Raw genomic sequence first — 12,500 nt, forward strand, 5'->3', positions numbered from 1 at the left:
ATTGTTCGCCCCTCTGCCTGCGAACTGCCCTTCCCTCCCTGGCGAGGGAGGCAGGAGAGCGCAGTGGCGGCGGCGGGGCGGCGGCACTTCTAGCAGATGCGGCGTGTTTGTTGACATCTGGCGCAGGTGTGAGCGAGGAGCGAGCGAGCGAGCGGAGGAGGAAGCGAGGCGGCGGCGGACGCGACAAAGGACTCGCTCACTTCCGGACTTTTCTCGGTTTTCTAGCGGCGTTCAATTGCTCTTTTGGGAAGACTAGAGGCTTAGCGAAACCCCGGCCACCTGGAGAGGCGTTTGGGCTTGAGGAAACGAGCAGCGTCAGCCGGAGCCACCGTGTGCGGATGTGTGAGGAGTGCGGGTTTGTGTTTGGGCCGCGTCAGTCCATCTGTCAGTCACCTGTGCAGATGGTGACGCCGCACGAGGGGACGCCACGCCACCTTCTCTCCAGGAACTGAACGGGCCTCCATACTCAACAACTGCTGCTGCTTACTCGTGCAGGCATACGTAGGTATCCATGGGCTCTGTTCTGGCGTTTTCTGGCCAAAAAGAAGTGGCCGAACCTTGCTCCAATTCAATTGCTTTTTGTCTTGTTTGATGCTGTGACTTGCGTTGCATTCAGAGCATTCTCATTTCATATTATACAGAGATATTGGTCAGCAGTATTCATACCAGAGAATAACCAGAGGGTGTTAGAATGGCTAATTAGTGTAAATGGAATGTCCATTTGATTGGCAGCTGGTGGGATCATAACATGTCAATATGATCAGTGTATATAATTGTTTCCTTTCAAAATTAGATATAAACTGACCACCCTGGTCCATTGTGTCATTAGGATTGTAGGAAATTTGTCCCTTGGACTCGTGTTAGCCTGAAATATGTAACCGTGGTGTACCTTAGCAGTTATCGTTCTTGTGTTACTAATACACTGGCTTTGATTGATGTTATCAAATGAACATGATAAGCCCACTTATGGTAAAGGATTGGGATAGTTCTTTAAACTAGTAATGCATCTCTCAGAGACAAAGTCACATGATCACCTTTTACTCAGACAAAGATCAGCAAACCTACCCCTCACGTATTTGACAAGATGGACCTTGCACTGATTTATATGTGGTAAATTTCTAAGATTATCTGCAATCTTGATATCAGGATATACGTAATGGAGGTTTGTTGTCCTTTGCTGTTGCCAAGGGTGTATTTTGACTTATGCCAGGTGATGTTGTATCACATCATAGTTAGTGATACCAGGTGACATCTCATCATAACGAGCCTAGATCCTGGTGGCCAGGATGATACCTCAGGCACTCAGCTGTAAGATGGCAATAACCAAGCATGGATATTTGCCCTTATTGCACCCGAGGCTAACCAAATTTTATTCTAAATTTTACCAGTTGTGAATGAGTTAAGATGTGGATCAGGCTGACTTTGCACACTCAAGACCACGTGGGAGGAAGTTTTGTTTTGCTCAGCCTTTTACTGTGGGAAAACTCAGAGAAAAGTGTCACAATTTTTAGGCTAGGACATGATATATTGTTTATCATGTAAGTGCTCACAGTTACTGTTGATTAAATACTCCTAACACCTTTGATCTAATTATTTCCCTTTTGGTATCATGGTGACAATGTGGAGAATTCTTAGGCGAAGCCTTTTTTGTACACTGAATGCCAGACTGAATGTGAGCTGTGCAATACCTGGTATACCTTCATAGGATTCAGTAGGATCTACATCAGAATCAATTTCAAGTCTGGGGAAGCTGATGGTCATGATGCAGTTTCATAAACTATTAAACTGAAACTACACTTTTTCTATAGCTAGAGAAACTAGTATATCAAAATTATGATTATGATTCTCTTCCTGAACAAGAATATTAATTTGTCTTTTTAAGTATACAGAATTTAGGATTGTTGCACTGGTTAAAAAGCAATTTTGGGTTGTCATCATGAGAAACCTTGTTAAAGTCTTCATTTGACATTTCCTCACATCATTAGAAGTTGAATTCCTGAACTTAAATAATAAAACAGTGGAAACTCTGAACTTCTTAATTGGTAGTCAAAAATGTATATGTGCAAAATGAATGATTACTTGTGTATACAATGTTACATATATATATATATATATATATATATATATATATATATATATATATATATATATAGATAGATAGATAGATAGATAGATAGATAGATAGATAGATAGATAGATATATAGATATATAGATATTTATATATATATATATATATATATATATATATATATATATATATATATATATATATACGTATATTTGCTTGCTTTCTTTCTTGTATTGTATGGACTTGTATAAAATGTAAGACTGGGCCATCATATGCTCATCAGAAGAGATTCATAGCTTAATTTTTAAAAGCATATTACATAGATATACATGTATAGATATTGTATAGATATACATGTATTACCCTTGTGATTTGGCATGTCACTAATAAAAACTTCTTGATGTGAGATGAGATATATATATGGGTTTTTCAATATATGTGTTTCTTTTCATACAGTTTTGAAAACATTGCTAGACTGTCTAGAGAACTGTTTTGCTATTTTCATGTTATTTTGGTCAGTGGGTTACTTCAACAGTTAGATGATTACTAATACTGTAGTTTCTATTTCATTTTGTTTGAGTGGATGATTTTTATTACCGTTATCCCAAGAGCATGAAAATGTAAATAGTATTTTTTACTTTCAGGATATCCAGTATGGAGGATGAATGTCTGTCTCTCACATGGAATAACCATGGAGCAACTTACAGGCAAACTCTCAGTGTACTTAGAGAAGAGGTAATCTGTGCTAGTTCCTTTATAGCATACATTAGTAATATGGCAGTATTATTGTTAGTGGTTCTATAATTATTGTAGAGAGAATGTTAATCATAATCAGTAAATTATACCTCTATGCCTTGCATCATATTTCTCACTCTTGTCCTTTTCTTTGCTATTGTATTCTTCCTTCCTTCCTTCCTTCCTTCCTTCCTTCCTCAGTCCTTCCCACATTTATCTTTAATCACCATCCACTAATGATTGTGTCTTTCCTTTCAGAATACCCTGACTGATGTGACCTTAGCTTGTGATGGGCAGAAGTTTGCTGCACACAAGCTGGTGTTGGTGACATGCAGTGACTATTTCCGGACAATCTTGGGAGATGTTCCCTGCCAGCATCCTATAGTATACATGCGTGGAGTTGCTGCAAAGGAAATGCAGGCTCTGATTGATTTCATGTACACGGGTCAGACAGATATTCCCCAGAAAGAAGTGCCAACTTTACTGTCAACAGCTGAGGCCCTGCAGATAAAGGGGCTAGGTGTGTTCACTTCAGGGGAGGAGAATAATTCAGAAAAAAATACTCCTTCCAGAAGAGAAAAAAATTCTGGGAATAAAAAGAAGCGTTCAGAACCCCTTGTGTTATTAAATGGTTCCAGTGGTGAAAGTGCAAACACAACAAATTCCAAAAGTTCTTTGGCTAAAAATGATCAATTTCTAGAAAATCTTTATAGTCATCACTATGCTTTTATGTCATCTCCAAAGAGAAGAAAAACCGATGACAGAACAGTACTTAAGTCACCCGAACATATACCTAACTTAGGCAGTGAAAAACAACCATTGCAAGAAATTCCGTCAAGTTGTTCAAAAGAGAACCTCCAGAGCAGTGCAACACCACTGTCCCCTGGGCTGCTAAGTGACCTCTTCCAGCCAAGGGACCAGAGGGACCAAAGTTCATCACACCCTCCCTCCTCATCATGTCCGGCCACTTACACCCCAGTTGTGACTGACTCTTCACATGAACACTCCTTAAAGGAGTCTCATAATGCCTTCAACAGTGGCTCAGAGGCTGCCAAACACAGGGGGCAGGGTCTCCGTCCAAGCCGCAGTCCTTCAGGGCAGCAACCAGTCCAAGATCCACGGCCAGAAGCAAAGACAACATCTCCAAGGGCACTCAACTACTCCTTGTCTAGCCTTGGGGGAAGTAAAGAAGACTTTGCCTCCAGTTCACCTGGCCACATCCTTGATGAACCCAATGGAGCACATGCTGACACACCTGAGAAATTGGTGAGTAGGGATAAAGTATCTAAACTAGCAAGTGGTGATGTTTAAAATATTAATGGTGATGTTTTAAATGGTGCATGGAAAGTTACTAGTAGCATTAAACTGTTGTGAGGGAAGTTGATACTTATATTGTTGATTAACCAGTTGATGAATATGTATGTGCACTGTCCACTTCATTTCCTTTTCCTGATGATGATGATTAATCATGTTTTCACATAGCCACCAGAGTTAGTTACTAGGCCTGCATGACCTCAGCTGTTTACCACATTCCTTGAGAAAAAGGAGAAAAAATATATATGCATATATATATATATATATATATATATATATATATATATATATATATATATATATATATATATATATATATATATATATATAATCACACACATTTGTATTTATGTATATGATGTTATTGTTAATGACCTTATGGTAAGGGTAATAGTGTTAGTAATAATAATGGTAATGATAATAATAATAATAATAACAATTATGATAAAAGTGATAGTAATGATAATAATGATAATAGTGATAGTAATAATAATAATGATAATGATAATAATGACAATAATGATAGTAATGACTATAATGATAATAAAAATGATAATATTAATAATTATAATGCTAATAAAAATGTTGATGAAAATGATAAGATTAATAGAAATCAAAATTCTTTCCCAAATATTCAAGGAATTGGGTAAATAAGTGAGATATGGTAGGCTTAATGATTTATTCCTTGGTAACAAGCTTTTGTGCAGCCATCTAGTATAAACATAATTAATCATGCATGTACCTGGAAGATTAACTGGTAAATGGAAGCATTCTTTTAACAGATCTAATGGGAAATTTCATTCTGCTATTTTGAGTGACATTAGGCTTATTTTGTTTCTTTTTTCCTGTTTTTATATTCATTATTCATTAGATCAATGCAGTTATTGATATTAGTATGCTTGTTATTTTTAACAAGGCTATTGTTTTCTTTAATGATATCATTATTTTACTGTAATTATTGAGTGTATTATAGTTATTACTATTGTAATAACAATGATAATTATCATATATACTTGTGGTAGGATTTTTGTTTTATTATTCTTTTGTTTATATATTTATTTTATTGATTGATTGATTGATTGTTTTTTTTTTTTTTTTTTTTTTTTTTTTTTTTTTTTTTTTTTTTTTTTACTCAAAAGAAGATTGGGGTAATACTAGGACATTATGAATTAAGTATATACTGTATATTATTTTTTATTCTATCAGTATTCATTCCAGTGCTCGTTTTTTAAAACTAGGAGACAATTAGAGCATACTTAGTCCTATACCAGAGTTAATGTCAGTGTCACCATGTGTCATAATAATACAGGTACAATGTTTTTTCCCCGTTGTCTCTGACTCTCCTATTATTATCATCATTAAATTTTATTTTCACAATTTTATTAATTTATTTACTTATTAATTTGGTTTCCCGTATCAATAAAAGCAGGGTTTTGGTTGCCTGCGAGATGCTTTTGCGCATGAACTTACACCATTGAAGTCACAGAACTCTTATGCAAAACAAAGAAGAGCTTCTGTTGCCATCTGGCTTTTGGGTCCACTTTTACTATGGCTTGTGTTGATGGCATCTTGATATTTTTAGTTTCTCAATGGAAGACATACATATATTTTTGCATATTATATTCTTTTCTTTTTGACAGGTCATCCCACATAAACACTTGAATAGCGGAGATGGCAAATATATATTTTAAGGATAAATAGCTGTTTTGAATAAGGGACTTTACTCATACCTTGAACTTCCACAAAATGTTTTTGAGGCATTCTTATATGGTAGCTAAGGATTGCTGGTCCAAGGAATGCCATTTTCTTAGGTAATTACTGCTGATGAAGTAGTGAATTTTTTATTTTTGTTGGCCACAAGGATTTTAGTTACATATCCCATTATGTACTATAAGATAAACTTACATATAAATTCCCCCCAATCCCATGCTCATTGCTGTCGTGGGGGGCTTAGGATATGGAGACTGAGGCCAAATGTAGGGGATGACCCCTACCTTTTGCCTTAGCCTTCACCTTAACTTATTTTGCATGGTCTTTTCTTCTCCCCCTTTCCTTATTCTTCTCTTCTTCATCCTCTGCTTTTGTCCACATGCTAAAGTGTGAGAGCTCTGTTGAAAGGATAAAAGGCTGACTCTGTGTCAGTCTTGAACGGCCTTTGTACTCCATTTACTATTCCCTCTTTACCCTTTTCGGTACTATACTAACCTACAGCACTCTACAGCCTTTGAGATGTAACATTTTATCCTAATTATTTTTGTCCCTATCGTTAACTCACTTTTAACCCACTAGCGACAGTATATTTTGAAATCGAAAATAATAGTTTCCAGGCAGCTTCAAAATTGGCACGTAGGGCTGGCCTGGAATCTGCCCACGACGGAATTGGTGCACATGTTCCGATCCAGGTGTCTCATATATGGGACACCCGTCATAAATGGGTTAACCTTTTCGCCACATTACTTTATCATAGTGCTGTATGACCTTTCCGTACTTGGGGCTTCACCCCCAAAACTCACTCTATCACTAAATCTTGAATATGCTGCTAACGACATAAATTGTTGATGGGACATATAAATTAAAATTTGGGCAGGCGCTGTAAGTTACATTATTTTGAAAATAATGTAATGATCATTTGAACCAATCCACTTGATCCCTATGGACTTATGGACAAAAATTTACAAAATGGGTAAAGCACCTGACACTGGTGACATCTTGCATTAATTTAGGGAAGTCCATAAATACATGAGGCAAGGTCTTAGGACACTCATTGTTATTTCAAAGTCATGGGAAAAAGTGCATGCTAGATGGCCACAGTTGTTTGTTTCTTTCTCACTAATTTTCCATTCAAACTTTAAAATGCTTCATGTATACATGTTACATAAAGATAAGGCCAAGGCCTTAGCATGCTTGTGAACAAAATGTGCCAACTGGGAATAAGTTTATGAATGTCTTATATAGTCAACCCTCTTGTATTTCATTCCGCTGCTCCTAACTTCCCACCAAAGGTTGTTCCCAAGGATAAACCCATTAGGTGTTGGGCTTGCAAATTATATAACAATACAGATAAGCTTCCTGACAAAACAAACAAACAATAGAGCACCAGCTGCAAAAAACAAAAGGTATACACAGATTTTTGCCTGGTAATTACTTTATTGGGTTAAAGAAGAGTGGCCCAATGTTAAACAGTGTCATGAAACCATCTTCCAAATCTTCCCAAACTATACTGTGAAGGTGAGATGCCCTTCCAGATCATGTCAGTGTGACTGAATCTATACCTACCCTATTGGCAATCACCTTATGTCTGTTATGATTTGATAATGTTTGAGTAGTGTCAATGGCATAAATTAATTTTTCTGAGGTGAGACATATAGGTGAGGGTTGTTCTTTGTGGTGACAGTAGTGTTACTGCTACTATAATTGAATGCAATAGCATGTTTCTTAATATACTAAAGCTGTTGTGAAGAGATATTTCTGTTACCTTTCCAAGGTCAAAAGACCACAGTTACTTCATATGTAAAAAGGAAATAGGAAACAAAGCATACTAGGAATATAAGTGCTTCAAATATAATACAGAGAATAAGATTTGTTAATATTACTAATGGTAAGGAAAGGGAAAAAGATGATAAAAAAGTATTGGAACTTTATATAATATGCAGAATTTGTAACTAAATAACATAATTTTCCCTTTGTATATATTCTAATAAATGATTGTAGTATTATGCCAAGGGGTGGAGGAGCAGAGGGCAACTTGGTTTAAGTGGTAGCTCTGATATTCCTGCTCTCTTCTTCATTCTCAAACTATAGAGTCACCTGAAGTAAAGTTTATGAACCCTTTTTTTCTACTGTTTAGATGAAAGCAGAGATAAAAGAGGAAGCACTGGACTTCAGCAACACGACGCTTTCAGAAAACTTGCCGAATGATAGTTTATCTGCAGCCTTGGCCAGCAACAGCATAGAGGAGGAGACCCGCATGTATCTGGATGCATTTGCGCGTAGTGCCAACCTGGCAAGACCACTCCCACTTGAAGAGTCACAGGTATGAGGCTACTTTATTCAAAGAATTTAGTTGTGTTTAGATATAGTTATATTCCACCTTTCTTGATATGACAGCACATTTAATTTAGACATTTATAAGAGCTTTTCTTTTTTCTTTTCAGGAGTCCGCTTCTCTTGATGGCCGTCCCTATGTGTGCCCCATTTGTCAGAAGTGCTTTGCCAAAGCTGCCATCCTAAAACGTCACCACCTTGCCCACTTCCGACCATACGTCTGCCACCTATGCACACGGTCCTTCACCAGAAGAGAAGTTCTAGCAGAGCATTTATTAGAGCACAATGGTGCTGATCTGCGAATGCCATGCCCAGTGTGTAACATGACCATAAAGCGCAAGAGGAACCTCCAAGCTCATATCAAAGTTAAACATCCTGATTACTACAAACAGAAAATTGCCAGCCGGGAGTCCTTGTGCTAGTTATAGAAATCTTTTTGGGTATACAAAGATACATCTGTTATTAATGATTATTTTTAATACAGAACAATTCCAATAATTTTAAAATTAAAAGGAAAACTATAAAAAAAATGAAATAAAATGTAGCAGGTGAACTCTCCTGGGGTTTGGTACGATGTGTCTCTAGTCACCAGGTGATTAGAACCAGTTGATGCTTCCTAAGTAAAGACAGCTCCCTGTGTTCATCCTTTTCATGCTGTTAAATATCATATGCACTCTTGATTTTGGTTTATCTCTTTATTTTTCCTCTAGCACTTTTCAGTATCTTAAATTTCATATTAAGGTTGCCGTTTGTCCACTTACCGTGTGTATTTTTATGTTGGTCATTATTTTAGTGTCTTCTAATAAACCTTTTATGTTTTTGTTTTTGCTTTTGGCCAACTTTGCACTTTTTTTTTATTCACATGACATCCTCTTTCTTTCACCATAATTCTAGTGATTTTAGTCATTGTAATGCTTTTTTTGTTTTTTGTTTTCTGTTTTCTTCTCTTTCACTTAAGTACAAATGGCCTACCTGTGAATCATAAGCAAATCATGGGAGAATGGTATTCCCACCAGATATTTACACCCCCTTGTATTATTAAAAGGATTTAGTTCATTCACATTGTTGTATGAATCATAACTGATTATATTTAAATAAGTTATTTAATTTATGCATTTAAAAAAATATTTTAAATATGGTAAAAGTCATATTAAACTTATTGTAGAAAATACAATACAATGCATAAGGAAAAAAGAATAAATGAGATTTTAAGCTGTTGCATTTATATATTAATGTGTTAGCATTACAAAAGGTAAAATAAGTTTTTGATGATTCATAAAAGTCAGTTTATTTTTTTAGTGGAATGTACATGATATTACCTATTTCAAGTAGCATTTGTTTTCTTTTCACTTACTATATTCTAATCAGAATTATCACAGGCCAGATTTGTTGTGTAAAAAGTACGAATGCCAGTTTTTTTCTCCAAAATGTTAATCATTCCTTTCACCTTCTTGTGACATAGGGAGTATGAACAAGATGTTGATTCTCAGACAAAGAAAGTTCAAATTGCCAGAATAATTACAAGATGATTTCATATTTTTCCGCCTTTAATACGTCCATTTTTGTAACCACCTTTTTTGATGGTGGAAGAAGTTGACATTCCTTATATGTATCAAATGGAGACTGCAATGCAATTTGGTATTAATCAGGTAATTGTCACTTTACCTGTTTAACCTGTCTTTTGATCTCATGCTCCAATCATCAGGCTTCCACTGAAATGCATTTATAGCTTTTAAGCTTTTTTTTTTTTTTTTTTTTTTTCCCATCACCATTTTTAGTCGTATATATATACTAAGTGTATCACCAAGTGGTATCATAAGGGGGTGTATTGCTCAAGAGGCATAAAGTACACATATTTTAATATTTATTTAAGGTGACTTGGTCTTTGTTAGATTTATAATTCCACAGTGTGCATTATAATGGAATAGCACAATGTGTTCACTTAATGAATAGTTTACAGTCTTCCTATCCTACACACACACACACACACACACACACACTGTAACAGTAATTACAGAGACAATTTTGTGAGCTACGTTTGTTTACACAAGTTTGAATCAAGTGCAGATGTCTGACCATGTGTTTATACACTCATTCCTCTCAAGAGCAATCAAATGGCTCTCTCCAATGACAGGATAATTGTAGTTATTTTTCCAATAAAAACATCTTGTAGAACTCCTCGTCCTCTTTTGTCCTAAACTTCGGAACAAAATTTACCCGCACGATATCTTCAAATCCTTCAGCAAGCGATGGTTCCTCATATTTGGAGCTTTCGTGAATAAAGCAAGAAAAAAATTAAATGTAAAAATTTTAATAAATGGAGGTCATAAGACCAAGACAAGAACTTAGAACACAACTTATCTCTTGATATGAAATATGTGCAATGCATAATTCTGAGAACTGTTTAAAGAAATGGAACTTACCCATAAGAATGGTAAATCATGTCACTCACTTTGGAGTGATCTGCACCCGAAAATTCTCTGAACTGAAAATGAAGTTTTTGGTTGTAATGGAAAAAATACAAAATTCAATCTTTAAGGTCACTTTTAGTATGAATCATTAATTACAATTAAACCTACAATGCCAATCTTTTAAATGGCAGTTTAATCCTAATCAAAATTCCTTTTAGAAAATTAATTTGTCATAGGGTATTGTTTGTCTACTTTAAATGTTCACTAAATAGGGGGGGAATCAAAATCAAATTAATCACCTTATTGTTATGCCTGGAATGATCTTTTGTCACATTGAGGATGAAGCAGCGAACTGGAATGTTCATCTTCTTTGCAGCTGTAATATAGCGCTTCCGAGACTCAACATCAGGGTTAGTGTTGTCAATCAGAACATGCTTTCCTTCCTGGAAAGAAAAAGAAAAAGATATACATATTTATATGACAACAAATCACCTAGTTTTTCTTACAATTTAATACTTATAAGGGATATTCCAAATCAGCTTTTGATTTTGACAAAATGTTATCCAACCATTTATTGAAAAAAACTATTTGCCTTCACATATGCATTGGTTCATACTAAATAGTTCCTAACATCAGAAACATGTAAAACTATGCAAGTGTACAATAGATACAGTTCTTAACCCATCATCGACGGGTAAAAATTTTGTCAAGTTTACGTATGCGCCAGGTTGTTGGCGTGCACTGGCAGTTTCCCCTGTTTGCGCCCAGCTCGATCGGTAGTTTGCTGGCGACATATAGCACCTAAAGGCTTTTATTTTTCTAAAATTTATGAAAATATTAAAATTTTGAAGGTTTACCTTCACTTTAGGTGCCATTGCCTAAAATCTTTACCATATAAATGAAGCCACTACTAGTGGAGAAAAACAACCTCCGTCCGACGAGCCAGTAGCGCGGGAATGGGCATGGCATGATGCCCCCGGCATTTGGTCCACAACAGCCATGGCATGTACGTACGTGACACCCGGCGCCAATGGGTTAAGCTCAATAAAAATGCCTTACCTGCACAGATTTCTCCAAAATTGAAACACACTTTTGCCAGGTACCCACAGTGTCACGGTTGGCAACTACATAGCCTAAGGGAGCAAAATGGTTCTCTGCAAGGAAGCTTTTCCCTGCTCCAGGAAACCCAACTAGAATCACTACCTGAAATAAAAATCCAATTTTCAACAAGGTCAAAAGTTAATAATTGTTCTAGATATTTACAGTATTGAAAAGAGAGAATAAAAAAAATATAAAGTAATAACATGTCCAGTTGCTGTTTTTTTTCATGTGTACCACTGCATTCATCTTTGAAGACTAAATCATACCAGGAACATAAAGTTTATTTTATCATTGGTTACATTGTAATATTCTCCCAGAATGTCCAACCTGCCCTACTATTTATCTTCCCAGCCCTTGCACAGTGCCTTACCACTCACCTCAGTTTTGAATTTTGGAACTTTGGTGGTTGGTGGATCAAACAATTTCACTGAGTCATCGATTGTTCGTGGGTCAAATTCAGGCATGTTAAACTTCTGAGTTTTGACACCTGGAAATATTTTTGGAAAATAAATGAAAACAAATTTGCACAACCTATATTCTCTCTCACTCTCACACTCTCATATACACACAAACACACACACACACACACACACACACACACACACACACACACACACACACACACACACACACACACACACACACACACACACACACACACACACACACACACACACACACACATACACACACACACACACACACACACACACACACACACACACACACACACACACACACACACACACACACACACACACACACACACACACACACAAATATACATACATACACATAATACATAACAATACTGATTATGAATTAA

General features: G+C 36.1%; 3 protein-coding genes across 9 annotated transcripts in view; 1 reads left to right on the forward strand and 2 right to left on the reverse strand.

The window, feature by feature from the left end:
- The window catches only part of LOC113818186 (uncharacterized), a 28,674-nt gene extending 28,652 nt beyond the window's left edge, over nucleotides 1-22 (reverse strand). For both annotated transcript variants that reach the window (XM_070136454.1, XM_027370354.2), the window contains exon 1: nucleotides 1-22. This exon is cut by the window's left edge and continues 126 nt beyond it. The gene's annotated coding sequence lies outside the window, so the exon portion shown is untranslated.
- Nucleotides 23-114: 92 nt separating this feature from the next.
- LOC113818190 (protein abrupt) lies at nucleotides 115-10,337 on the forward strand. Its single transcript, XM_027370362.2, has 5 exons — nucleotides 115-501; nucleotides 2,714-2,804; nucleotides 3,063-4,070; nucleotides 7,966-8,151; nucleotides 8,273-10,337. Exons 2-5 carry the CDS (start codon nucleotides 2,724-2,726, stop codon nucleotides 8,582-8,584), a joined length of 1,587 nt encoding a protein of 528 aa, XP_027226163.1. The 5' UTR covers nucleotides 115-501; nucleotides 2,714-2,723; the 3' UTR covers nucleotides 8,585-10,337.
- PNKP (Polynucleotide kinase 3'-phosphatase) overlaps nucleotides 10,010-12,500 on the reverse strand; it is a 10,593-nt gene continuing 8,102 nt past the window's right edge. For all 6 annotated transcript variants that reach the window (XM_027370358.2, XM_027370360.2, XM_027370359.2 and 3 more), the window contains 5 exons: nucleotides 12,052-12,161; nucleotides 11,633-11,776; nucleotides 10,873-11,016; nucleotides 10,586-10,647; nucleotides 10,010-10,431 (listed from right to left, as the gene is read on the reverse strand). In XM_027370358.2, coding sequence (XP_027226159.1) covers nucleotides 10,308-10,431; nucleotides 10,586-10,647; nucleotides 10,873-11,016; nucleotides 11,633-11,776; nucleotides 12,052-12,161 — 584 coding nt within the window. In that variant the 3' untranslated portion in view covers nucleotides 10,010-10,307. The remainder of the gene's footprint in view (nucleotides 10,432-10,585; nucleotides 10,648-10,872; nucleotides 11,017-11,632; nucleotides 11,777-12,051; nucleotides 12,162-12,500) is intronic.

Source organism: Penaeus vannamei, chromosome 22 (assembly GCF_042767895.1).
Source record: "Penaeus vannamei isolate JL-2024 chromosome 22, ASM4276789v1, whole genome shotgun sequence".
NCBI classification, from domain to species: domain Eukaryota; kingdom Metazoa; phylum Arthropoda; class Malacostraca; order Decapoda; family Penaeidae; genus Penaeus; species Penaeus vannamei.

Bases quoted from the DNA above. Each gene is read 5' to 3' on its own strand.
- LOC113818190 (XM_027370362.2), top strand. From the start codon at position 2,724: ATGGAGGATGAATGTCTGTCTCTCACATGGAATAACCATGGAGCAACT. The intron at 4,071-7,965 runs GTGAGTAGGGAT...TCTACTGTTTAG, and splicing joins CTGACACACCTGAGAAATTG to ATGAAAGCAGAGATAAAAGA. The intron at 8,152-8,272 runs GTATGAGGCTAC...TTTTCTTTTCAG, and splicing joins TCCCACTTGAAGAGTCACAG to GAGTCCGCTTCTCTTGATGG.